This window comes from Erpetoichthys calabaricus, chromosome 1 (genome assembly GCF_900747795.2).
Source record: "Erpetoichthys calabaricus chromosome 1, fErpCal1.3, whole genome shotgun sequence".
Lineage (NCBI taxonomy): Eukaryota > Metazoa > Chordata > Cladistia > Polypteriformes > Polypteridae > Erpetoichthys > Erpetoichthys calabaricus.
The window spans coordinates 62,696,367-62,722,597 of record NC_041394.2 but is presented as its reverse complement, the minus strand read 5'-3'; the positions used below and the strand labels follow the sequence as shown (position 1 = coordinate 62,722,597).

The window sequence follows — 26,231 nt, the reverse complement described above, 5'->3', positions numbered from 1 at the left end:
GTGGGCGGCACGGTGGCGCAGTGAGTAGCGCTGCTGCCTCGCAGTTGGGAGATCTGGGGACCTGGGTTCGATTCCCGGGTCCTCCCTGCGTGGAGTTTGCATGTTCTCCCCGTGTCTGCGTGGGTTTCCTCCGGGCGCTCCGGTTTCCTCCCACAGTCCAAAGACATGCAGGTTAGGTGGATTGGCGATTCTAAATTGGCCCTAGTGTGTGCTTGGTGTGTGGGTGTGTTTGTGTGTGTCCTGCGGTGGGTTGGCACCCTGCCCAGGATTGTTTCCTGCCTTGTGCCCTGTGTTGGCTGGGATTGGCTCCAGCAGACCCCCGTGACCCTGTGTTCGGATTCAGCGGGTTGGAAAATGGATGGATGGATGGATTTTGATGAATCTTGACATTTTAGACCTCCCTGAGTCCCATTTACTTTCTTGTAGGGAAATTATTGTAATCGACCATAAATTCGATTTTGAGATTTTGATGAATCTCGACGTTTTATACCTCCCTTAGTCCAAAAATACCATTTTTGGAATTAGGTCTGTGTGTGTGTGTGTGCGTGGGTGTTTGTGTGTGTATCCTAAACACAGTAACTTGAGTACGCTTTCACTTAGGTCAACCAAACTTTTTACATATAAGTATTAGGTACAAACGTAGATTTCTATCAACTTTTGAGGTATTTCCGCTAACTTTTATGTCTGAAATATTCAACTTTACTTTTATAATAATTATTCAATATATTATTCACTTGATTTGTGGTTGATGGTTCTTTAATGTACATAATATAAAAATATAATCATTGTCTTGTGGTTTACTCCTCAAATATCCATCCCCATATATGAGTATACGAGAAAGTCTAGGGGGGAGCACTCCAAATTTTCTTTTTATTTGTAATAAGAGCAGGATGAAAAATTTCATTAAAAGTAAGCAATTAGCCCAGCAGCCTCAGGCACACTACATTTCTGTGGTTATTATAGTGTTTCAGGCTAAATATTACAGTTGAATAGCTCTAAAAACTTAAAAGGTATACTTCTGTTACTGGTTACTCAAGACTAGGATTTTACAGAAAGATGTTCAGATGTTTTGCTTCGCCTGACCTCAATGCAGTCTTCAGACACAAGAGGGAGGAATTATTTCACAAGCCAGTTACAACACAGACTTTTCAACTGGTGCCAGTAAACACCGAATTATTCTTGTGACCTGCACTCTTTACACACAGTACCCTGGCAGGACTCTAGGGAGTGGTTTGGCAGTCCTTGGGTTCAGCAGTTACTGGTTAACAACAGAATTAATATTGACTGTAGGAGAAGACATCTTTCATTAGGCAATTTGCTCCACAACCAGACAGACCAGCCTTCTGCAGTGTGCCTCCCTTGTGGTGTGCTGCTCTGCCGTTATGGAACCCCCATTGATTGGAGTGTTGACTTTATGGATCTCTGTTTCTGCAGTTTTTGGGCAACCACTGTGAGTATAAATGTTTCTGTAATGATTTTATTGCTCCTGTTGAAATACAAATGTTGTTTTTTGTGACATCAGCCTTCAGCACTTGAGGCTGCAGCATTCTATAATGGACCGGTGCCATAAAAAATACATTCCAGCTCAACATTGTAACATAAACGTGAATAATGTAAGCTGGCAGGTATTATTCTTTTTTGATGGAACACAAAGAAACAGGAACAAATGGTGTGCTTTGGAAATAAAAAGAAAACATAAATCTGCTATGGCTCAGGGTGAATGGACAACACTGCCACAGTTATGCTGAACCCTCACCCTCAAAATGTGCATGTACTGTATGTAAAGTCATTCAACATCACATAAAGCACAATGAGAAAAAGTTACATTTCACAAAACAAAAGCAAAAAGTATACTAAACGAAACAACATTTGTATTATATACTGCAATGAGTCTAGCTTCTGGTCCATGGATGCCAGTACGTCTATTAGAACTTTCCTTTGATGAGGTGTGAATAATTTAGTAGGACAGCTGGACAGCAACGTTAAAGCTTTTGAATTCTCGTAGATCTCTGCTAGATGCTCAAGTTTAGACTTCAGGATGGCAGTTGAAGTCTGAGAGACAGGAGGGAACTCTCAGGATTCGGCCTCGGTACCATTATGATAATCTGTCATATCCTGAAATGCTCCCAAGTGTATCATTATCAAGCAAATTGAGCAGAAGTAAGAGCCTGTTAGGCAAAACAGAAGAAGAGGCCAGAGAGAAGAAAAGAAGGTTGGCAGTTTAAGCAAGGGAACACAAGGTGCTCTTTGGGGCAGGTGATGGCTGACCTAGCCGGCTGTGGGAACACTGCTCTATAAGTGAGGTCATTAGTGTTTTATCTTATGTGTTACTCTGTTCCCCACCATCCATGATATCCTCAAGGTCACACCTGACATTACCTTAATGAATCCTTTACTTAACTGAGTTCTGGTCTCACCTAGCAGTGATCCAGGGTCAGGAGATGACTCCCCTTTATATTACAATATATACGAAAATATACAATAAAAGCAGTTACTCTAATAAATACATACAAATTGTATGAGGAAATAAAAGGAAACTACTGTAATACCAATTATAGTAATGCAAAAATAAGTGAAGAATAACGAGAGAAGAATGCAGAATTGTAAGGAAGAAAAACAATACTTATGGTGTCAACAGATCAAGCTGCCGTAGTTTATGGGAAATAAACTGAAGATGCAGACCAATGTGGTAATAGCTTTCAGGTCTGCAATTTCAAAAGACAGTAACAATTACACTGAAACCCAAAAACAGAAAAAATAACATTATGTTAGAAATATAATTAGAATATATAATAATAATATAACACTACTCTGTGATCTGGGGTTAGAATACAGTCTCCATCCCTCTTAATAAAAGCAGGGGCATCCACCTACAAAAACTTCTGTTCCAATACCCTCATAATTTAGGGGGCAATAATGAATCATCCACCATCTTCTTAACCCTTTGATCCAGGGCACGGTGGTGGGGCATCTAGATCCTATCCCAGCAACCATCAGGCAGAAGGCAAGAACAGCACCTGAACTGAGTGCCAGTCCATCACAGGTTAAACAAAATTAGTGCCAATTCAGGAATGCCAATTCACCTAACCTGCATATCTTGGACTGTGGAAGGGAACTGGAGAACCCACAATAACATGTGGAGAACATGGAAACTCCAGGCAGGGAGCACCTGAGACATTGACCTTAGTTCCCTTATTACGAGACAGCAGTGCTACCACTGCACGACCATGCTACCCAGATTAACAATATAATAGAATTACAAAAGGATATAATGAAACCAAAAAAAAAATTTTAACTAAAGAATGAAAATATGTAGATATATGAAAACCAAACAATTAAAGATGAAAGTCTCTGAGACCACCTAATTGTTAGGAGCAGCCTGGTACACCCAGCATATTTGGGTTTCATTTTAACACACTCTTAAGGTCCTCTGCATTTTTATAGCAGGTTGTGCTCTTACATTTTAATGGGATCTTGTAGTGCAGTGCACTGGACCTCGGCTCTATAGAATTTTAAAAATGAATAATTTATTTCCTGCTTGGCCATATATATATATAAATTTATGATTACAGTCATGCTAGAGAGCCTATCCTAGCCCTGGGTAGAGTGCCAGTCCATCACAAAGTATGGGCACACAAACAATCTCAAACTCAAACTCATACACACTAGGCCAGTTTTGATGAACCAATCAACTTAACTGCATGTATTTAGAATATGGGAGCAAATCAGACAACCTGGTGAAATTCCACCTGGACTTGGCAAAACATGTGAATTGTGTGCAGACAGTGATCAGCCTGGGATTTGAACCTATGTCTCTAGACGTGTGAGCCAGCAATGCATTTCCACTGTGCTTCCACAGTGCTTTTAGTGAGATATTCAATATGGTTATGTAGTTCTAAGAATGTCTACTTTAAAAATGTAGCTTTAATTTACAAATGATGGAATCACACTTCTTTGTTCATTTTTATACATCATGTCCTGGGGTGGAATGATCAACTCACCTTCATGTGTGAAACATGCATGGGCTTTGAGGTGGCAATTGGCAAGACAGCCTGTAGATGGCAGTAAGAGATCACAGAACAAGAACACAGTGTGCCAAAGTTTACAGAGTTTCAAAGGGTTTGGTGAAACAAACATCTTGGAGGAAAGTCTGTAGGCAATGAGCTAAGATTTCCATTCATATCTATCTATCTATCTATCTATCTATCTATCTATCTATCTATCTATCTATCTATCTATCTATCTATCTATCTATCTATCTGTCACAAGCATTCCTCAGAAATGCAAAAGTCACCTTTTCCTAAATCAAAACCTTTGATTTTCAATTTTGGAAAATTGATACTAAAATTGTTTTGGCATACAATTTTGCAATTCAAAATGTGAAAATCACTAAAAGTCTTCTTGGTATGGAAAGTAAAGAATGCTGTTCCTTAGGGCTTTGTTCAGACTTTTGTGTTTACATGCTTTTTTTCTGCAGCTGCATATTTGTTGATGTGATTTGTTACATCGCAACTACCTTGCCATTGTTTTCATCTGAATTGTCTGCTTTTGTAGGGTGTTCAAGTGAAATTTGCATCTGAAAAAAACCCAGATTTCCTGTCTGTATGATACCATATGAACGCAGCTTAAGAGTAATAAAGCATAAACTGTGATTACCAAATTTGTGTTACGAGAAAAAATCACTATGCAGGAGTCAATGCAAGCGATCCAAGTTGATATCATACTTCCCTGATCTTCGTATCACTGTGCACAATACAACAGACTAGACCAGGAAAAAGTTAATTGTATACATGAAGGGAATGTATATAGAAGATGTCCTGTCTGGAGTTCAATGATAAAGGTGGTCAGCTCACTTACTTTACTGTTTCTTCCCCTCTCAGGGACAGAGGTAAATTTTTCTTAGGCATAAGCTTCATGACATTAGTAATCTGTATTTTCACAGAAAAAAAGGTAAGGAGGCCTTTCTGTAACCAATAAACTCCTACACTCCTACAGAGGCAGGAACTTTACCTACAGGGCAGCTTATCATGTAACAGTATAGCAGGCATACAAACATTCCCATTCATATGCTTCCTGAAAGACAGGAAGCAAACATAAAAAAGGTTTAGGACACGTCCATGACCCCATATAATGAAAATAAATGAAAAGATATTAATCTTTTAAAAAAGATGAAAATTACATTTTTAATATGGGAGTCCAATACAGAACTGATTAAAAATGACCAAACTTCTGGTCATATGAGTTCCAGGAAGGAAGTGGCAGGGCAGTTCAGGAGGGCAGACATCAGAAGTGACATTGACAGACATCGGAACAGTTGTCAATCTTCTGTTCTGCAGAGGGAGAAAGAGAGAATGATATTAGCACACAAAATCTACCTCTAGTTTGGCTGGTAATTACCATCACCAGAGCCCTGAAGCTGCCTCCCAAGTGCACACATGTAGCACTTCTAAAGTTGCTTATTCCATTTCAGGGATTCTGGCTATGCAAAATCTCACTGGCAATACTGGGATCCAACAACAGATGGAAAGTTCTTCACAGGACAAAATCAACCACATAGCAGACCTCACTAGACTTATAGCCATCATGCAATATAACAAGAATGTGGAAGGAAGCTAAAGTACTTTGATAAAAACTGGACTGATGTGCACAGATTACATGCAGACAGTTACAAGGCCTTGAATCAGCTGGAAGTACTGAAGCAGTGAAAGTGAAGAAATGAATACTGTATCACAGGGGCACCCCACGCACAACTGATCATTTTAAAAATTAATAACTATCATGTAGAGTATGACCAAAAAAAAAACAGAATACAGAATTTCATATCCATTACCTGCTGGGAGAGATTGAAAAGAACACGTTGTGTGGCCTCACACAGTTTATTGGTTAACAAATAGTGAAAGCACACAAAGCGGTTATTTTAAAGGAAGAAAAATGCAGAGTACTTTGAAAAGACTTTACCTGAAAATATTAGCAAATAAGCGTATCATAATAAAAAACACTCTTTCCCTAGTGTTTCATATTGTTTCATACCACTAATATTTTGAGCTGATAAGATCATTTCTATTGTGTAATTCTAACAATGCAGCCAAGGCAGCACACACACATATATATAAACAATGATTAAACTATACAACCCCCCCCCCTTGATCATACTGACTTAGTCACCTCCACCCACCCCCCCATTCCCCCCCCCCCCCCATACTGAATGTGTTGCTATATATTGCCTTTGTTTCTTGTAAGTCTAAGCATTATCCTCTGATGAAGACCCCTGATAGGGGTTGAAAGCTCAGGAATAAAACTATTTTATGATACGTGATTCGTTTTTTCTCCCTTTGTGGATCTCCAACTGCATATATACAGTGGTGTGAAAAACTATTTGCCCCCTTCCTGATTTCTTATTCTTTTGCATGTTTGTCACACAAAATGTTTCTGATCATCAAACACATTTAACCATTAGTCAAATATAACACAAGTAAACACAAAATGCAGTTTTTAAATGATGGTTTTTATTATTTAGGGAGAAACAAAATCCAAACCTACATGGCCCTGTGTGAAAAAGTAATTGCCCCCTTGTTAAAAAATAACCTAACTGTGGTGTATCACACCTGAGTTCAATTTCCGTAGCCACCCCCAGGCCTGATTACTGCCACACCTGTTTCAATCAAGAAATCACTTAAATAGGAGCTGCCTGACACAGAGAAGTAGACCAAAAGCACCTCAAAAGCTAGACATCATGCCAAGATCCAAAGAAATTCAGGAACAAATGAGAACAGAAGTAATTGAGATCTATCAGTCTGGTAAAGGTTATAAAGCCATTTCTAAAGCTTTGAGACTCCAGCGAACCACAGTGAGAGCCATTATCCACAAATGGCAAAAACATGGAACAGTGGTGAACCTTCCCAGGAGTGGCCGGCCGACCAAAATTACCCCAAGAGCGCAGAGACGACTCATCCGAGAGGTCACAAAAGACCCCAGGGCAACGTCTAAAGAACTGCAGGCCTCACTTGCCTCAATTAAGGTCAGTGTTCACGACTCCACCATAAGAAAGAGACTGGGCAAAAACGGCCTGCATGGCAGATGTCCAAGACGCAAACCACTGTTAAGCAAAAAGAACATTAGGGCTCGTCTCAATTTTGCTAAGAAACATCTCAATGATTGCCAAGACTTTTGGGAAAATACCTTGTGGACTGATGAGACAAAAGTTGAACTTTTTGGAAGGCAAATGTCCGGTTACATCTGGCGTAAAAGGAACACAGCATTTCAGAAAAAGAACATCATACCAACAGTAAAATATGGTGGTGGTAGTGTGATGGTCTGGGGTTGTTTTGCTGCTTCAGGACCTAGAAGGCTTGCTGTGATAGATGGAACCATGAATTCTACTGTCTACCAAAAAATCCTGAAGGAGAATGTCCGGCCATCTGTTCGTCAACTCAAGCTGAAGCGATCTTGGGTGCTGCAACAGGACAATGACCCAAAACATACCAGCAAATCCACCTCTGAATGGCTGAAGAAAAACAAAATGAAGACTTTGGAGTGGCCTAGTCAAAGTCCTGACCTGAATCCAATTGAGATGCTATGGCATGACCTTAAAAAGGCGGTTCATGCTAGAAAACCCTCAAATAAAGCTGAATTACAACAATTTTGCAAAGATGAGTGGGCCAAAATTCCTCCAGAGCGCTGTAATAGACTCATTGCAAGTTATCGCAAACGCTTGATTGCAGTTATTGCTGCTAAGGGTGGCCCAACCAGTTATTAGGTTCAGGGGGCAATTACTTTTTCACACAGGGCCATGTAGGTTTGGATTTTTTTTTTCTCCCTAAATAATAAAAACCACCATTTACAAACTGCATTTTGTGTTTACTTGTGTTATATTTGACTAATGGTTAAATGTGTTTGAGGATCAGAAACATTTTGTGTGACAAACATGCAAAAGAATAAGAAATCAGGAAGGGGGCAAATAGTTTTTCACACCACTGTATATATATATATATATATATATATATATATATATATATATATATATATATATATATATATATATATATATATATACATATATATTTATACAGTTAAAATCATATTCACTTGAAAGAAATGGTACATTACAGACAAACAGATTATTCCAATAATAATTTCAGTGAGTAAGAGTATTGTGCCCAGCTGTAATAAAGTTTATTTGAGTGGTTTAACCTACTAAGGTGAGCTACACATGCAAAATGCTAACAGATCAAAAGACCAAAGCAAAGTATTCCTAATCATTAATTTGTCTGTAATCTCAAAAGTTTCATTACCAGCTATTGTTCTGAGCTCAGCTCCTCCTCCTAATCACATGACTGCCGTATAGTTTTACTGTTGTCTAACAATATAAAAAAATGCAGACAGCTTTTGAATCATGCTATGCTCGCGTGCAATGGGAATTTTCGTAGGTATTATTTGTGAAATCACACTTTGTACTGAGTTCACAGGGCGGCACCAGTTTAAAGTTAAAATAGTATCAGAAGATTGGATGTAATTCTAACAACAAAATAAGGTTGGTCTGGAGGACAGAAATTAAAAAACAAGGGCCAGGATGTGAGAAAAAAATTGGAGAACAAGAAATGTAACTAGAGACTCAGATTGTTTCAAGTAACAAAAATGCAAATTAGAAATCAAAGTCAAAGAACAGAAAAGAATATATAACGAGAGATATCTTAACAATAATAACACCTTTTTTTTGTGATGTATCCGCAAACTTGGACAGTTAGGAAGTGTATGCAGATGTCCATCACACCTTCGTCATAACATCACACATTGCACTCTCCTGATCACCCTGCCTAGAAACAACCAGGCAACCCTGCATTACAAACTGCACACAATGATAGTGCCTATAATAAAAACATTACGGCACAGCATGATGATAAATTTCAAAAATAATGTCTTCAAAATCTTATTAAATAATTGAAAAAAAAATGATTGTTTAATTCCTTGACCTCTAAAACCTCCAAAATTATATCCCCATTATTTTTAGCGGCCAATGAAAAGGCTGAAAAAATATAAAACAGATCATGACTACCACTTGTTATGTCTCAGAATACATGGTTTTTGCCTCTTTTGTTCATTTTTGATTGTGTAAATGTAACTTTTGTTGATTATGTACACTATTCTATATTATGTTCCATGTGTTTTGTGGGTGGTCCCCCAAGAGGCAGGGCCACCTGCCAATCACTGCCAGGAAATGCTCTCCACCCCTATAAATCCAGAGAGTCTCCCACAATTCTTGGTAGTTCATTGTGAATATGCTAGGGAGTTGGTGAGTGTACCGATGTTTAATGTGATTTCTGTGAATTATTTGGATGTCTGATTTTTTGACTTTTTGCTCTGTTTTTTTTACCTTGTTTTTATAATCTGTATTGAGACTTGTTTGATTCAGATTGCCTTCCCGTTTCAGGCAAATTGTGCAACTATATTGTGTTTGGTATACCATTTGTGAAGGATACATCTTTTATTTTATAAAGATTTTGAGATAGCCCTTATTAGTAGCTGGGGTTTGACAGTGATATCCCCTTTTAGTAGGTATTATTAGAAGTGCTTGGAACTATGTGCTTTGGAACCCTTTCATGTTTGGGACTCCTAGTCCCGGACACCACCTCAATCTGTTCATGACTATTTGCTTATTTATCCAAACAAATGAAGTAAGGATTAGCTCAATTATTTTTTTTCAGAAAGCAATGATAACCCATTATTCAATTATTGCATTGCTACAAATACAATGTGACCAAAAGAAACAAGTTAGAAAATATGTATATGGTGTAAATTCAAATGTGTTCAGGGACTTGGTTATCTGTTTCAAGTCAGTTAATTTTTGATTACCGGTATTTGCTTTATCAAACAAACAGATATAAATAAGTTTCATAAAATAACCTCTCTCAAGATAAATTTAAAGAGTAAATTGTTTGGTAAATAAAGTTGCAAATAATGTTTCTCTGTTTTCAGCTAAATTTGCCAATAGTTTTTATATGGTAATTTTTGAAAAATGTAAAATTTTCAATTGAAAATTTCAATGAAAATGGTCCACAGATTCGACAATGACATGCCAATGCCAACACATGCTTTGCATTTTATATAAACACACCTAGAAAATGCCACTTCTATCTTACTTTATAATGGTAGATGGTGTTGTAAGCTGTTGTAAATTTCAAAGTAAGATTGTCATAGTCACTAATTAACATGACAGAGAGTGGTGACAAGCTGCATGTTAATTAGTTCATACACGTAAGAATTTCAGTGTTCTGTGACATTAATGACTCTATAAATCTACAGACCTATAGAGTGAGATGAGAGGTCAGCATTACCTGACAAGTTAGCAACTTTGGGTAACAAAGTTACCTTTGAATAGTATACCATACTTTATATGCTTTTGGAATTAAAAGATTTTCACTTTTTCCCATCACTGCTTTACTCCTCTAGGTTCTTCATAGCAGCCCCAAATGTAGTGCACCTTGGAGTAGATGAGACTGTGGCCATTCAAATCCAAGACAATTATCAGGATACTACCATCAAAGTATACTTTGAAGATGAGAACTCCAAGACAATATGCTCACAAATTAAAGAAATTACTCTGGGAAAATCAAAATCTCACGGAACTGTCACTCTGCAGGTATGAATGATCCAGAAGAGTTGTAAGAAAAGGCAAATGGAGAAAGTAAAGGAATGTAATGTAAACATGTTCAGAATTTACCTTTTAACTACTTCTAAGATTGTTCTTTTATACGAGGGATATTCAAAAAGTTCCCACACTTTTGTGAATGTGGGAGTAGCTATTGGGCATTAAAAAGTTGGGAAAATTGTATCACAAAGTAAGGTGACAATGTAGAAAAGTGATGTAATTTGTTTTTGAAATTTTTAATAAATAGAGTTTAAAAAAAAGTGCAGAAACTTTTTGAACATCTCTCGTAGAATGTAACATCATTATATTTTCACAGAATAAAAAGTATTTAGCTCAAATTAATTTTCAATATTCTTAACTATTTAGAATAAATAACCATTCAACTAAAATTAATTTCAAGCAATCAAAAACATACTCCTTGAAAAACAAGCTGTATTATCATAGTATTTCCCTCTACTTACCCTTTACCTGTTTTCTCAAGGGTAAATGTTCTCGTCAAGTTCATTATCGGGTTGGTCTACTGTTGCAGTTTAAAATGAACACACACACACATAGATAAACACACACACACACACACACACAGACCCTAACCACAACAGTGCCCCATGAATGACACACACAAGCTGATTAACCCTTAGCACTTTAAACCACACATCAGCCTGTCACTCAGCACTTCAAGAAACTTACTTATTATCGGCACGAACAACATACGATGTTTTGGTGATATCTCAGACCTAAATACTACTTTTGGTCTACAAGAATACATTTAAACATACAAAGACACAGCACTCTTGACTATAGGCCATTTATCAGCCAAGAATACCTTCTTTTTATCGTACTGTCCCTTCTATTGAGTGGCGCCCTCACTCTCAGCCTTATAAACTTCGCAGCACAGAAATAATGGCAACAAATCTGGCTACACCAGGTGCTCAAAGAAATCTAACTTATTAATTCAATCACTCCAGACATTAAGACAAAGCATAGAAAGTTAAAAGCAGCATGGTATTTATTACAAGAATAATAATAATACCACTGGAACAAAGAATAATAGAAAATAGGTACTGATAGGAAAGTCTGAATATATATAGTCTTTAGGAAAAGCTTACGAAAAAGTTACAGATGACAAGGATGAATGTCCCAGGGAGGCGTTTGATTTAGCAATCGATGTTCATGATGCCTTTCTGACGACCAGTGACATCTTCGTCTGTTCCTCTTCTTCTCCTTCTTCTTCTCCTCCTTCTGCTCCTTCTTTCTGCTTCTTCTCCTCTTCCAAACCAAGGCATATTTATTATGAAATGCCATGCTTTGGTTTCACAACACATGCACCTGATTGGCTGGCTGTCAATGTGATTAATGAATTTTGCTCAAACTCTTTCCTAGATAATAAAGTTCTTTGAAATTGCCTCAGTTTCCCCTTCCCAGGCCATAAACCCAATTGTTGCCCCAGATGTCCATCCATAAAGTAATCAATAGCCTGAGGTATCAGCTCAGGCTTCCTTCCCCAGGTTATAAAGTAATTGAAGCCACCAGAAATGTCTTCCTTTCAATGTTGGAAACAGCTGTTCTAAAAGTGAGGTGTAAGAAAACCTGCTTTGATTTGTCATTTGTCTTAGTTCATCTGTTGTCTTGTCTCGAACAAAATATAATGGAAACCAAAATGTACAGATTTTATACACCATAACACAAGCAGAATACTTTTAGAACATCTGCAGCTTGTTCATACAAAACATCACTCAATTTCTGAATATGTTAATGAAATGTAGTCTCAGGTGTCAAATGACAAGTCAGAGGCTATCCCAGCAGCATCAGGCCCAAAGCAGGAGCAGATTATGGAAGCATCATTTTTTTTCACCTCTGCTGGACTCACTAATGCTATGCCAACTTATAACTAAAAGTTTATGCTAACTTGCATGTCTTTGGGAGTGGAAAAGAAACTGGAATGCCTGGCAATAACCAGGCAGGTATGAAAAGAACATGTAGCTTCTGCGCTGGGATTCACACATTCAATGTGGAGCTGTGAGGCAATATTACTGAGTAATGTGCTACAATGTAGCTCAGTAATATACGATTGGAAAAAATACAATTTCTCAAAGTATTTAACAGCCTCAGCCTCAGTGTTGACTGTGGATGTCATGTGAAAGTTGCACAATCCTCCCTGGTTGCAAATGTCAGCAGTTTTCATTAAAACTCTAGATAACATAGCAGTAAGTGCAGTTTTTGTTTAGTAACACAAATATGGCTTACACTGAAGGCCTTCACTTCAGGCTTTTTGTACGAAAAGAAGCAGTAATCCATTTACCTATTTGTGAGTGTTTTCCATGATTTGAAAATTGTAATTTTCTAAACAGAATGCTGCATTTGTCTATAATTTACATTAAAACACATCCAAAAATGATTTGAATGAGTGGAAATTCATTTAAAGTGACCCCTCAAAAAATATTGTAATAGATGGCACCCATCTGCTCTTACCTGGCTAGGAGGCCAGTACAATGGAAGAACTGGGGAAGACAACAGCTTCAGAGTACTTCCTCCCCCATCATATTAGATGGGAGCATCCCTAGGCTTGGACATCCAGTCGAATATCCACAGGGAATGCTGGGAGTTGGAGTCCAGAGCGCAGCCTTGTTGATAATCTTGTTTATAATCCTTGTTTTAGGAGACCTCCCCCTGACCGAGAAGTGCTTCCCCTAGGCCATGTCCTAGTACTGGAAGTACTCCTGGGTCCAGAATAAAAGAAGCTACTCCATCTCACCCAGGTGAGTTGGTGTCCGGAGTGGAAGATGGACAAAGCTTTCCTTGAGAGAAGTGGAGTGGCTTAGTCTTACCTTTTATAAATCACAATCATCTTGTAAATATGAATATGGACATGTGTGTCTAATGTCATCCTGAAACAACCATATATGGAGCACGTTAATAAAATCTCATTTATATGCAATTACGATACCACAGAACTTCATTGGCTGGTAGAGCAGTCTCATTGCTGACTGTTCAAGACTCTGCCACCTGCATTCAAGAGTATCAACTGAGAGCATAAAGTGCCAGCATTTGAGAGGGTCGCCACTATCATCTGACACATGCAATGATGTAACGTCTGTTACAATGAATAGCACAGGCCATGGGAAAAACTAAGGGTTCAGCCAGTTACCTTACTAACAAGTGAGCCTCCACATCTGTCAAAGATATTTTGACTCAAAATAAATGATTCACGGGCCGACACAGGCAAGGGAGAGACAAGGTTTCTCAGCCACCTCATGACATCACAGATAACTTTGCATTGAAGGAATGTAACAGCATCCATTTAACAAAAGCAGTTTTCATTCTTGCTAGGTGCCCTTATTGCAATATGAGTGCAATTAATATACGCATGTTTTAGAAATCTGACTTTTGCATGGAAAGTTGCGTACGCACGTTTTGAGCCTCTTTTTATGCATACGTAAACTTTATAAGTAAGGCCCTAGGAGGACTATCTTGTCTTTTACTGAAAGTGGGAAAGCAGTCTGGAAGAGACAACTAGGGTTACGAGAGGGAGCTCTGGGTAGGCAATCCCTTAGTTTTTGTAGGGCTACGTCTGACCCTGAAGAACTTGGAAGAACTCCTGGGATGATATGAAGAAGATGGAGAAAAAGAGGGAGAAAATCAGGAGTTTCATTAGCATTTCATGGTGGGAGTAGACCCATGACCATAAGACTAGAAAGAGTAATGCATGTTGAATTAGTTACGCCCAGAGAAGCTCAAAGTGTTTGTTATATTTGTAGCTTTTATTATTATAACTCCTGGATGTATTACCTCCTGCTGTGTTTTTTAAAGCCACCTTTTTTGCTCACCTACGTCTCCTGCTTGTATAATTTGTTCAGGGAGTGCCATAGAGTCCCTTAGATGACACTGGCTACAGATCACATTGTCATGCAGATGACAATCGGTACCTGAATATTACTTTCTCTGATTTTTAAACACACGTTTGTTGTTTGGATTTGTTTTTTTTTTTGTGTTTTTATGCAAAATGATGTAAAATTGCATTGGACCTTAAATGTACTGCAAACCCTTATTGACAACGCCGAACAAGACTAGGAGGATTTAATTTCAGGACAGCCAATAGACAAATATTAAACAACAACAAATGAACATCATCTTTATTTAATGCAGAGATGACATTAGCATAATTGTTCTGGATAAGTTATTGTTTCTGTCTTGTTGTATTTGTTAACTGTAGTCACAAACATCTTTATATTTTACTGTTTTGTGTGATTCTTCACAGGTGGACTATAAGAAAGTTAAAGACCTGAAAGTATATGAAAATGATGTCCCTTATCTAATGCTTGCAGCAGAAATCCCCAATGCAGAAAGGAAGCTGACTCGGGTTCTCCTCTCAAGGAAAAGAGGGTACATTTTTATTCAGACAAAGCAGCCTATCTACACTCCTAATGAAAACGGTAATGTCTTCTTTCTCACCCTTAATAATTATCATGGCATAACAGGGCTGATTAAACTAATTCCTCTGCATATACCTGATTTTTTGTCTTCTTTTAAATTGGTTAACACTTTAGTTTAGGTACTGCAAAAATGCATTTATTACTCATTTACTCTTATGTAACAAGACCTTAACAAAGGCTTCTTTTGGTCTTGAGTACACTTGTGAAACATCAGTAGATAACTTTTATACCTCTGTTCAGTGTGACTTATTAAGACCATTTGATATGCTAGTAAAATTACTTATGAATATGAAGGATTCACAGATCATATACTCGAGTATGCAATATCAAAAGAAATATGTCTCTCTTAAGCCATCTTGGACCATTCCAAAGAGAAGTTGTTTTCATAGGTCATATTGGAGAGATGAATATTGTATATACTCGTTTAAGTTCTCCCGTGGATAAGTCGGGGCTTGATTTACAGTATAATTTCTGGTATTTTATAATGTCGGTCATTTAAGTCTAATGCAGAAAACTCACGCTATTGGTCTAAGAGATAATAATATGCTAATGCCCACCTGAAACAGTAACTACGGAGCACACTGCATTTTTTTCTATGTATTGTGCCTACGTGACCACACAGTAATTAATACCCAAACTCTTCTGAAGTGACGTTTGCACTGTTTTCTGTTTTGTGTATCTCACACCCTCAAACAACTTTATCGTAAGAGCATCCCTTATCTACGATGGAGTGTTCGATCAGAGGTAAATATGAAGCTGATTCTGATTTTAAATTTAAGTGGTGAAAGAAATTGGTAACTGCTCTGCTGCAACACATTTCGACGTATCTGAGAAAGTGGTGAGAGATTGGAGGAGGCAAGAAGATGTAAAAAAAAAAATTAATTGTATTTTTGAATAGGCGTATAAGTCGGGGTCTGATTTTATGAACGATTTTTCAGGTTTCAAGACCCGACTTATACAAGCGTATATATTGATGCTTTGTGTTATTAATACCAGAAAATAATCTTTATTAAGGTCTTGTTACATATGAGTAAATGAATGATAGATGCATTTTTGTACTGCCTAAAGTGTTACCCTAAACTGTAATAATACAATAATAATATTTAAAAGGGTAGGATTACAACAGGACAATATATCACTGTGCTAGAGTCTGCTTGTCATGATTATTATGATTGTTCTATTTTAATGTCTGCTCAACCTAATTTGTGTGCTCATTTATGTAAGTGATATATGGTTTAATTATTTATGTCATTACATTACAAGTTGAAATTCATACAAGCAATCTAAGTCACAAGAGTGTTACACAACAATAAAGTGATATGAATAAAATTAAATAAATAAGTGCCAAACTAAGGCTATGTTCACAATGCTACCTACTTTTTCACTCATGGATGACAATTCTTTTTAAAGAAGTGTGAACAGTAAGAAAACACATGGAATCAGAAATTGTTCACATTTAATTCCCTTTTATATGTTGTCCTAAATATAATACAGACATACTGAATGCAACATCACTGTTTATGCAAACTTCATTATGAGTTATATCTCTGCATTAAAAATCAAGAATGATCAGCTTGCCGATGAAAACAAAGCAAGGTGGCAGATAATAAGAGCTTCGTGAGACTGTTGTCAACCAATACAGTCTGATTGCTTCACATTTTCTGACAGAAACTGTAAGCCTCAAGCATTTATTTTCTTGCACACTTACATTGGCATAAGTTATCGGACATGCCACTTGACATCTTAAAAATGTCAAGCTGCTGTTTTTCATTAAAACCCTCCACATCTTTACTCCATCTATCTTGGTTCTTCTCTCATGTCCACTGGTGTATACAGATAGGGCAGTGATAATTGTGCACAAAGCCACAGCTACACTTTTTTCTTTTCTATTTCTCTCTATTCTGATCTGATGAATTCACAGGTAACCATGCTGTTGGTGTAGGCAACTAGGTTCCAGTTGACTGGCAGATTTATTTTTATTAATTTTGTGCCTGTGGGGCACATTTAGGATAGATATCTAGACATGCTCAGACTGAATTTGGATTACTTGCAGAATTACATTGTATAGTCAAACAAAGCATCTTTAAAGAAGTTTGGTTGCGCACTTCATTTTGTTTCTCTCAATATGTGCTACAACTTTTCATGCCAACAAGCGTGGTTACTTGTAGATAGTTTCAGAATTGCTCCAGTTGTAATTGTGCTTTGAAAGTAATTTGATTTAAACTGGCAAGTTCTTATACCTATGGCTAAACCTAATATGAATGAGTTAGAATGCCCCAGTGAGGAACAAACTAGTAAAAATGATCTGTAAAAGTATAGTCTGGTTTGTTAAGTTGAACTTGAGTGTATGGAATGTTGTTTTCCTCAAATAAAATCAATAAAAAAACTCCCCAGAATACCCCAGTGAGGACATTCAACAGATCGATTGTGGGACAAATAAAGAAAGAGTTTCAGGGAGGGACAGAAGGAGTGAAAGAGAGGAAGAGAGAGAAATGCAATGATTGCTTTACTGCTACTGCAGCTAGAACACTTCTCATTTGATGCTGTGATTCATTTAAGTGATTGGGGACAATTTTTCAGCCATAATCATTCATTTTCTAAGATTAAACTGGAAGAAGCAATCGATGCCAGAATCTTCAAACACCCATCCTTCATTATTTCACACATTCCAGGTACTCATAATGTTGAACAATTTTAGCTGAAAGGTAGAATTTTCCCAAACAGCTGCAAACATGTGCTGTACACTTCCATTTTGCACCATTTAATTTGTGTTGCCAACATGTATGCTTCCACTATGGAAACACACTACAATGAATTTCTGACAAAAATGTGTTTCTTTTAACTTTTTTGCCATAAAAATGCCTCTGAAATGTGAAAGGCATGTTTTCTAAAACTGGAATTATGGTTGATTCAATGAGGACATATTCTTTATGTTTTACACCTTTTCTCTCATGTTTATTTTGGTGTTACATTGAGCCTCGTTGTAAGGCAGTGGAGAAAAGGTAAACAGTCATGAAAAATGTTGGGGTCCTAGCTAGTTAGAACCCCATTTAATTGAAGCATTTTAAGATTGCAGAGACATAACGCCTTGAACAGAGAGAGACCATTGTTACTCAGTCTGTCTGTGTCCTTCAGCTCTGCTCTTGGCTGCCTGAGGACAGCTTTCTGCTGGCATCTTCTTTTGTTGTAGAAGATGCAGAGTTGATGGTGTCAGGTGGGAGCAGAGTCACATGTATTCGAGTGGGGCTTCCTTGACACTGAAAATGGAAGTTGTTATTGTATACAGTGTAACCCTCTTTCCAATTTTCCAGATGCACAGTTAAAATGATCCCCACTATTCATGATACTCAATGTTTGACTCCTGCTACAATGTATGAATTCTTTATATAATTAATAAATTATCCTTCAGTTAATAATGCATCTTAATGGAGCAAATTCATGTACTTCATGATTATGAAAAAATCATTTTTTATTTGGAAAATGCTGAACTTACTGAATACTGAACGTATCCTTTAAGTTGGTTTGAAAATGCATGAATGGAATAAAGCAAACAGAAAAAAAAAACACAAGCAGAAAAGACTTCACATAAATGTAATTCTAATTGTAATGCCGAAATTAGGCTAAATTTTCTTCTGTTTTGTCCATTATTTAGTGAACATTAACATTTCCTTTCTATTGTGCAGTGTTTTTCCGGGTTTTCACCCTTGATCACGCCTTAAGAGCAGTAGACAGCTTGGTTTACATTTATGTGATTGTAAGTATGCCTGTTTTCTTCTCTTTCTTTTATTAAAGTACTGTTTACTTTCACCTTACACCTTTTTGTTATTTTCTTTTCTTCTGCAGAATTCACAAGGCTACCAAGTTTTGAAAGAGACCAAAAAACACAAGGATGGAATTGTGGAAATGAAAATTACTATTCCAGATGTTGCAGAGTGAGTTTTGGATCTGTCTGGTTGTGTGGTGGTATATCATCAAGCTGTAATACAAAACAAATATGGACGTGATGCCATACTTCACTCTACTGTAACCATATGGTGAACAGTACAAGAAAAAACAAACATCCGTCCAAATATCACAGAACCTCCTGCTTTAAATTACTCAGAACTTGTTTTCGTGATTTTCCTAGACTCACCTTGATGTCATCTCTTTTCGTTCCTTTCTATTGAATGTCTGTTGACTTATTCTTATTCATATTCTCCCTGGTTGCCCTTGGTTTCCTTTCTTGTATGCCATGTACAGTAAGGTTGTAATGTATGTGATCCAGCAATATTTTATTCACCTATTTCCTAACACACTACATACTTCATTGTCATACTTCAGTTGTCTGTTGTGAAAACAGTTCTGTTAAGTATTGTAAGAGAAACCTCAATCAATCAAAAAGAGATGGGACACCTTCAGGCAAACTCTGTGTATCTGAAAACAAAAACGTGGATTACAGACACGTTAGAAAGAAAAGAAATGTCTTTACACACACAAGTCTGAAGAGCGATTGACTCAAGATGGTGGAATGCCAGCAGGAAGAGGCAGGTCCGGATGGATGGACGCCAAAGTGATCTTAAAGGTGGTAAAGCCATCAATCTTCTGCACTGCAGAGATAAGAAGAGACAAGGTTTTAGTAAATAGCTCTATCCTGTGTTTGGGTGAGAAATCACCATCACCTGAGCCTTTAAGCTGTCCCCAATGTGTATGTATATAAACCCAGATAAACCCCAGTATTTTGATGTATTATATTAACAATAAATCAAACACAGTAATAATTCCTACATAACCACTCTAATTTAATATTTATGCCAGTTATATAACTTTTGTCCCCACTACTAGACTGCCACAAATATATTTTAAGGGTCTACAAAACATCACTGCTTTAATACTGAGTGAAAGTGAATTACGCATTAGGGAGAAAGGAATAAAGCTTCCCACTACATTTCAGCATTTTCGGGTTCCTTCATTAATCCCGATATGTCAGCTCATGAACATTCAAGACAGGAGAGGGTATCTGTGTCATCAAGCACTGTTCAGCTCACCTACATAGAGGATATATGCAGTCGTGATACTTCATTATTCCTACCTGATTTTGGAAAGTGTGAGGTCTATGTTCTAATCTGCTTCTTTAGATAAATCAAATGAAAGCATCTAAAGAAATAGAATAGTGCACATTTGTTTCTAAATGTATTGAACCGTACTAGTTAGTCAATGGATTCTGAATATGGCATACTACTGATGGTGCATTTCACCTTATTGAGAAGTGCATGTACTGTACCTAGAGGGCTGAATTTAATTCAAGCCAAATATTTATTATTTATTCTTTGTAAGCCTAGTTGGTGAAAGTGCATTACAAATTCTGTCAGTGTACCTAATGGATACCTGACACTTTGTACATGACTAAATGAGAAGTAATAGGACAGAGCAACATAAAGGAATAAATCATATCTTTAGCAGGCATTAATAGCAGCCTTTGCTTGTTCCCCTCACAGGTCTGGCACATGGAAGATTAAAGCGCATTATGAAGATGCTGAGGAAACAGCATCTATTCAGCAGTTTGAAGTGATGAAGATGGGTGAGTACACTCTCTGCCCTATTAAGAAACACGTTACATTATTTTTCATTAATAATATGTTTCTGTACATATATTGTTAAAAGCTAATTTTTACCAAATATTACCAATTTGTACTTTATAAAACCAGCTTTTCTGGATTAATTGTTAATCTAATTTATCTTGGGAGCATGGTGGTTACAATTGCAGCCTTGCACATTCTTGCCATCTTCATGTTGATTTTCTTTGAGAAGATGTCAGTGTTACATTAACTGATGACTCTGAACTGGCCATATATAAGTGAGTATTGGTTGGTGTATGAATGTGCTCTGTCATAGACTCAGTCAGTTGTGACTCTGGATGGACAATGGATTAATGGATATTGGTAACTACAGTAGAACATTAGAACAGTCAAGATGAGAACAGGCTATTCAACCCAACAAAACTCACCAGCCTTATCCACTTCTAAAAAAACATCAAGCCAAGTTTTGAAAATCCATAAAGTCTTACTGTCTACCACACCACTTAGTAACTTATTCCATGAGTCTATGGTTCTCTATGTAAAGAAAAACAACCTAAGGTCTATGCTAAATTTATCCTTAATAAATTTCCAAGTGTCCCATTGTGCTTGATGAACTCTTTTTAAAGCTAGTCGTAAACTGTACTAATTCCTTTCATAATTTTAAATACTTCATTCATGTCTCCCATTAATCTTCTTTTGCTTAAACTGTATAGGCTCAGCTCTTTTAATCTTTCCTCATAATTCAACCCCTGTAGCCCTGGAATCAGCCTAGTCACTCTTCTCTGGACATTTTCTAGTGCTGCTATGTCCTTTTTGTGGCCTGGAGACCAATACTGTATACAGTACTCAAGATGAGGCCTCACCAGTGCGATATAAAGTTTGAGCATTACCTCCTTGGACTTGTACTCCACACATCATACTATATAACTTAACATTCTGTAAGCCTTCTTAATGGCTTCTGAACACTTTCTGGCAGTTAATAGTGTCGAGTCCACTACAACTCTTAAATTCTCCCTTATAAGCAGCATTGTGCAGCATTTAGGGTTGCTGTTACATAAATCAAGAGGAAAGTTTAATTCACAGTCAGTCCATATCCACTTGGATTCTCTACAGCTTCTCCACTTTTCTCTTTTAAGTTATGTTAGCTAAGTAATAATAATAATAATAATAATAAAAATAATAATTCTTTGCATTTATATAGCGCTATATAAATATATATATGTTAGCTCAGTAGTGTGTGTGTGTTTGTGGGCATGTATGCACATCTATGCATGTTTCTCACGATAGACTGGTGCAGTATTTTGCCTGCTAAATGTGAACATTTCCTGCAATAGACTCCAGGTCTTGCATCCCTCCTGTCTTTCTTAATTTAAAGGAAATGTATTCACACTCCACTTCTTGTATTTTTAACAGTGTTACCCAGCTTTGAAGTGAAAATTAAGCCCGTTGAGATGTATTACCATATCAAAAGTGAAACCTTCATTTTCAACCTGGATGTTCAGTAAGCTTTACTTTTTGCATTTTGCTTTCATTTTGGGTGCATATTTCCAACATTTATTGATTATAATTAATAATAATAGCTGGCACAAAGTGCTTCACATTGAACATGCTGTACATATCAGAAACAAACAAAATATGTCCGCATAAGACTCAAGGTTTTAAGCAATGCTTCATCAAAAATAAATAAAACATAAAATATATTTACTTAAGAACCAAGTATATTTAAAAAAGGCTAAACAATAAAAGTACATCTTTAAATAAGATGTAAAAGTGGCTACCGTATCAGCTAATCTAATACCCTGCAGGAAGCTGTTCTAAAGTCTACGTGTCATCACAGAAAACACTTTCATCATCTTTCATCTTTAATCTAAACTTTGGAACAGCCAGTAGACCTTGATGTGACAACCTTAGTGGTTTGGCAAGGTATCACCAATTCAGCGACATATGAAGAAGCTACTGCGGTGGGCTGGCACCCTGCCCGGGGTTTGTTTCCTGCCTTGCGACCTGTGTTGGCTGGGATTGGCTCCAGCAGACCCCCATGATCCTGTAGTTAGGATATAGTGGGCTGGATAATGGATGGATGAATGGATGGATGGATGAAGAAGCTAAATTATTCAACACCTTCGAAGTAATCAGCAAGATTTTAAAATGTATTCTAAATTGAATTGGAAGCCAGAGGAGATATACCAACATTTGAGTAATGTAACCTTGTAGTTTTGATCTTGCAAGTGATCTTGCTGCAGTGCTCTGGACCAACTGAAGGGAGGCAAAAGAGAAGAACAGTTCATCATAGCGAACAAAGCATTGCAGTAATCAAGAAAAGATGTAAAAAAATATGTTGGACCCCTTCAGTATCTCTAAATCTTAAAAAATTTCTGATTATAGCAGTTAACTAATTGCAGTTAGACAAAAAATGTAAAAAAGTTTTTTTTGTTTTTATTCTTTTTTTGACTTTAAATTACCAGAAATATTTAAATTTTATGGTAATGTCCATATACAGTAAATCAGTTTAATACATTTAATGATGAGTAACATATATGAGACAGCACTGAAATGTCAGATAATACCATACCATAATACCGTATGCTGAATGGAGGAATTACAGGAGACAGCCTTTCTAAAAATGTTTCCGTATTAGTCTTGCTTTATAATATCACATCCCAAGAGTGCATACTTTTATTATAATCAACATGCCAAAGAGCAAAAGGTTGTTTACTTTAATTTTTTTAAATAGCCCTGTTTAATCAAATTATGGATTAGTGTAATTCTTCTTATATATTATGCTACCGTGGCTGTCCGTTTGTCTGTCCAGGATTTTAAGTCACCTGTAGCTCACAAACCATTTGACCTATTGACCTAAAATTTGGTACACATATACTATGTAATGTCTGCTATACGCTTTCGGGGTGATGATTGACCTCCAAGGTCAAAGGCCAACCCAGGAAGGTCAAGGTCAAAAATCAAATAACCTGTAGCCTGAAATTTGGTACACATATACTACGCTGAAACTCTGCACTACAGCTTTATATTAAAAACGAAGAGTTTTGGAATTATTACTCTTTTTATTTTATTGTAGAATCAACTCTCGGTAGCGGGCAGCGGGCAGCAGATGGTCGTGTGGTGCATGCGTACAGGTGCCGTTCTCATCCCTACCACCTTCTGTGTCACTTCCCCCATCTCTTCATATCTTAAATCATTGTACACATATATGGTCAATGAAGGTCAGGGTCAAGGGTCAACAGAGTATGGTCAAGTCAAGTGTATTCACTGCACGTTATAGTGCAGTGCACCATTACTGTCTAGTTATTTATATTGTATTGTGATCACTGAAATTCTTCCATTTTTTGGGACTAGCATTTCTAACAGTATTGATTCTTCATCGAAATTAAGGCACAAAGAGTTTCAATGGTGTATTTAGTATTGTTGTTCTCCTCTTTCACCATAATTTTGTTCTGTTTTGTCATTTACAAAGATACTCTTATGGGAAACCAGTAACTGGTTCGGCTCATGCTCGCTTTGCCATTATTGATGACTTTGGGAAACAAACTTTCTTGAAAGGGTTGGAGCAGCAGCAGTCAGTAAGTAGATCAGAATTTTGAACCTAAAAACGCATTACTGCAAACCCAGATAACAACAGTATCTCTGTAGATGATTGTAGTACTAGAGTGTTGTACCGTGTTAGCCATTATAAATGTAGTAAGAAGTAAAGCAAATGACTCCCTTTTTGGCTAACTAAAAAAGATCACAATATGCAAGCTTTTTTCAGTTAAGTAAAATAAATTAATGTGCATGCAATGTAGAATGACAGATTATTCATTAAGGGGTGTTATCCCATCAAGGGTTACTCCAAATAGTGCAGTTAAAGTGTTAGAGATTATAGGGATTCCAATATTGTGTGATAAACCAGAAAACATATTATTCCAAAAAGATTTCAGCATTGGACACTCCTAAAATAGGTGAAAAATAAGGCATGCGCCAGACAACCAAATTCACCAGGTATATTTTAAATAATCCAAGTCAAGAGAAATCTGGGGATGCACAATTCTGAGTTGAATTAGACTATATATCGGTTTTCTTTAGGGGGCGATAAAGCTCCCTAATTGGAATAAGTTCTTTTATAAATGTGGCATTTTAAATAACTGAAAAATATAAAGATATGATATTAAAAGGCAATACCTCTCCCATAGTGATACGGCGGTAAAAATCACATAAGAGAAAATAACATTACAGATGAGGAAGCCATGACAAACTTTATCAAGGTGGGATCTTGATCAATACAGTCTGCCATCTTTCATCACTGTTCTGAAAGGATTTTCGGGACGAATGACGATATCACTTATTCAGCCGTCGGCTTCGAAGTGTTTGGCTGTTGTCCAAATTTTATATACTATCTTCTCCACGTGTAGGCCCTTCTTTGGTTTCCAAACAAGGAAAGGAAAGGATTCAATTTCATCTCAGGAATAATACAATGCCTATTTTCGCAGTTGTCCCCTTCATTCTCCAAACTGCTACCGTAGACTAGCGGTTTCTAAATGCTGACTAGCCCCTGTGTGCTAACTTTGGCCTGCACATGTGAGTGAATTTATAAAATAATTTCTTGTACAGAGCACAGTGACACTAAACTTACATTCTTGTTACAGTATCACACATCAATTGAAGGAGAATTTATTTTATTATTAAACATTTGAGACACCTGGTCAACCAAAAAGCTTTTTTGAGATGTTCTTCAGTTTAATATCTTTGGCTTTCCTTATGTCAAAGAGCATGCTAGATCTTCTAAAAGTCTCCACCACTACAGCCAAAAGAATAACCAGTCAAAAAGAGTGACAGTTCTCCACAGGCTGCTAATGTATTGGCCCTGTAGCAGCAGAAGAGATCCAGCTCATGTGTCTGAAGGTAGTTATGTGTCTAGCCTGAGCAAAGGCAAGGACTCTGTTCAATCATCTTGCTCATCAAAATCTTGATGCTTAATATATTTTCCTTCTCCAATACCATTAAGCAGTTGAACTGTTTGAATGTTTCAGTGTTCCAAATGAGGACATGTAAAAGAAGTGATTTTTAGATAGGGGGCAGAGTTAAAACAAGTGAGAGGACAAAACATACATACTGAATGCAAAATAATTGCAATGAACTGTACACTTAAGTCTAAAATGAACATGACTGAGTCTAAAATGAATGTGTTCAGTGCCCCGCTCAATGGTGTGAAATGCATATTAATACACTCCATTGAACCAGAGGAACAGATTGCATCTTTGGGAAACAATCAACTGGTGTACAGGATCAACCTACAGTAGGACCAAAGACATTATGATTTCTGGCCATAAGAGAAAGAGAGAGTGTGAATCCCAAAAATGAGAAGTATTTAAGTGGTTTATTGACAATTAATTTAAATAATCTTTTAATTTTAAAATTTATGCAGAAAAGAGGCAAAAATACAATCAAAGCCAAGCAAAGCAAAAAGATAAGAAATACGAAGTTCAAAATGTCAGGAATAAAATAAAGAAGAAAACAGCAAACAATATAAAAATCCTAAGTTCTAAAAACACAGTAATGGAAGTTAAGGCGAAGCAATATAAAAGCCAGAATATAAAAATACAAGTA

The 26,231-nt window shown here is 36.9% G+C and overlaps 1 protein-coding gene and 1 long non-coding RNA gene across 2 annotated transcripts in view; one reads left to right on the top strand and one right to left on the bottom strand.

Moving 5' to 3' along the window:
- Positions 1-1,282: 1,282 nt before the first annotated feature.
- Positions 1,283-26,231, top strand: part of c4b (complement 4B (Chido blood group)) — a 104,606-nt gene continuing 79,657 nt past the window's right edge. Inside the window, exons 1-8 of the mRNA XM_051933689.1 lie at positions 1,283-1,450; positions 10,447-10,636; positions 14,901-15,075; positions 18,759-18,829; positions 18,919-19,007; positions 20,550-20,632; positions 22,044-22,131; positions 24,103-24,208. Coding sequence (XP_051789649.1) covers positions 1,383-1,450; positions 10,447-10,636; positions 14,901-15,075; positions 18,759-18,829; positions 18,919-19,007; positions 20,550-20,632; positions 22,044-22,131; positions 24,103-24,208 — 870 coding nt within the window. The 5' untranslated portion in view covers positions 1,283-1,382. The remainder of the gene's footprint in view (positions 1,451-10,446; positions 10,637-14,900; positions 15,076-18,758; positions 18,830-18,918; positions 19,008-20,549; positions 20,633-22,043; positions 22,132-24,102; positions 24,209-26,231) is intronic.
- LOC127529643 (uncharacterized) overlaps positions 6,487-26,231 on the bottom strand; it is a 744,809-nt gene continuing 725,064 nt past the window's right edge. Inside the window, exon 2 of the long non-coding RNA XR_007936263.1 lies at positions 6,487-6,536. This is a non-coding gene — a long non-coding RNA (uncharacterized LOC127529643). The remainder of the gene's footprint in view (positions 6,537-26,231) is intronic.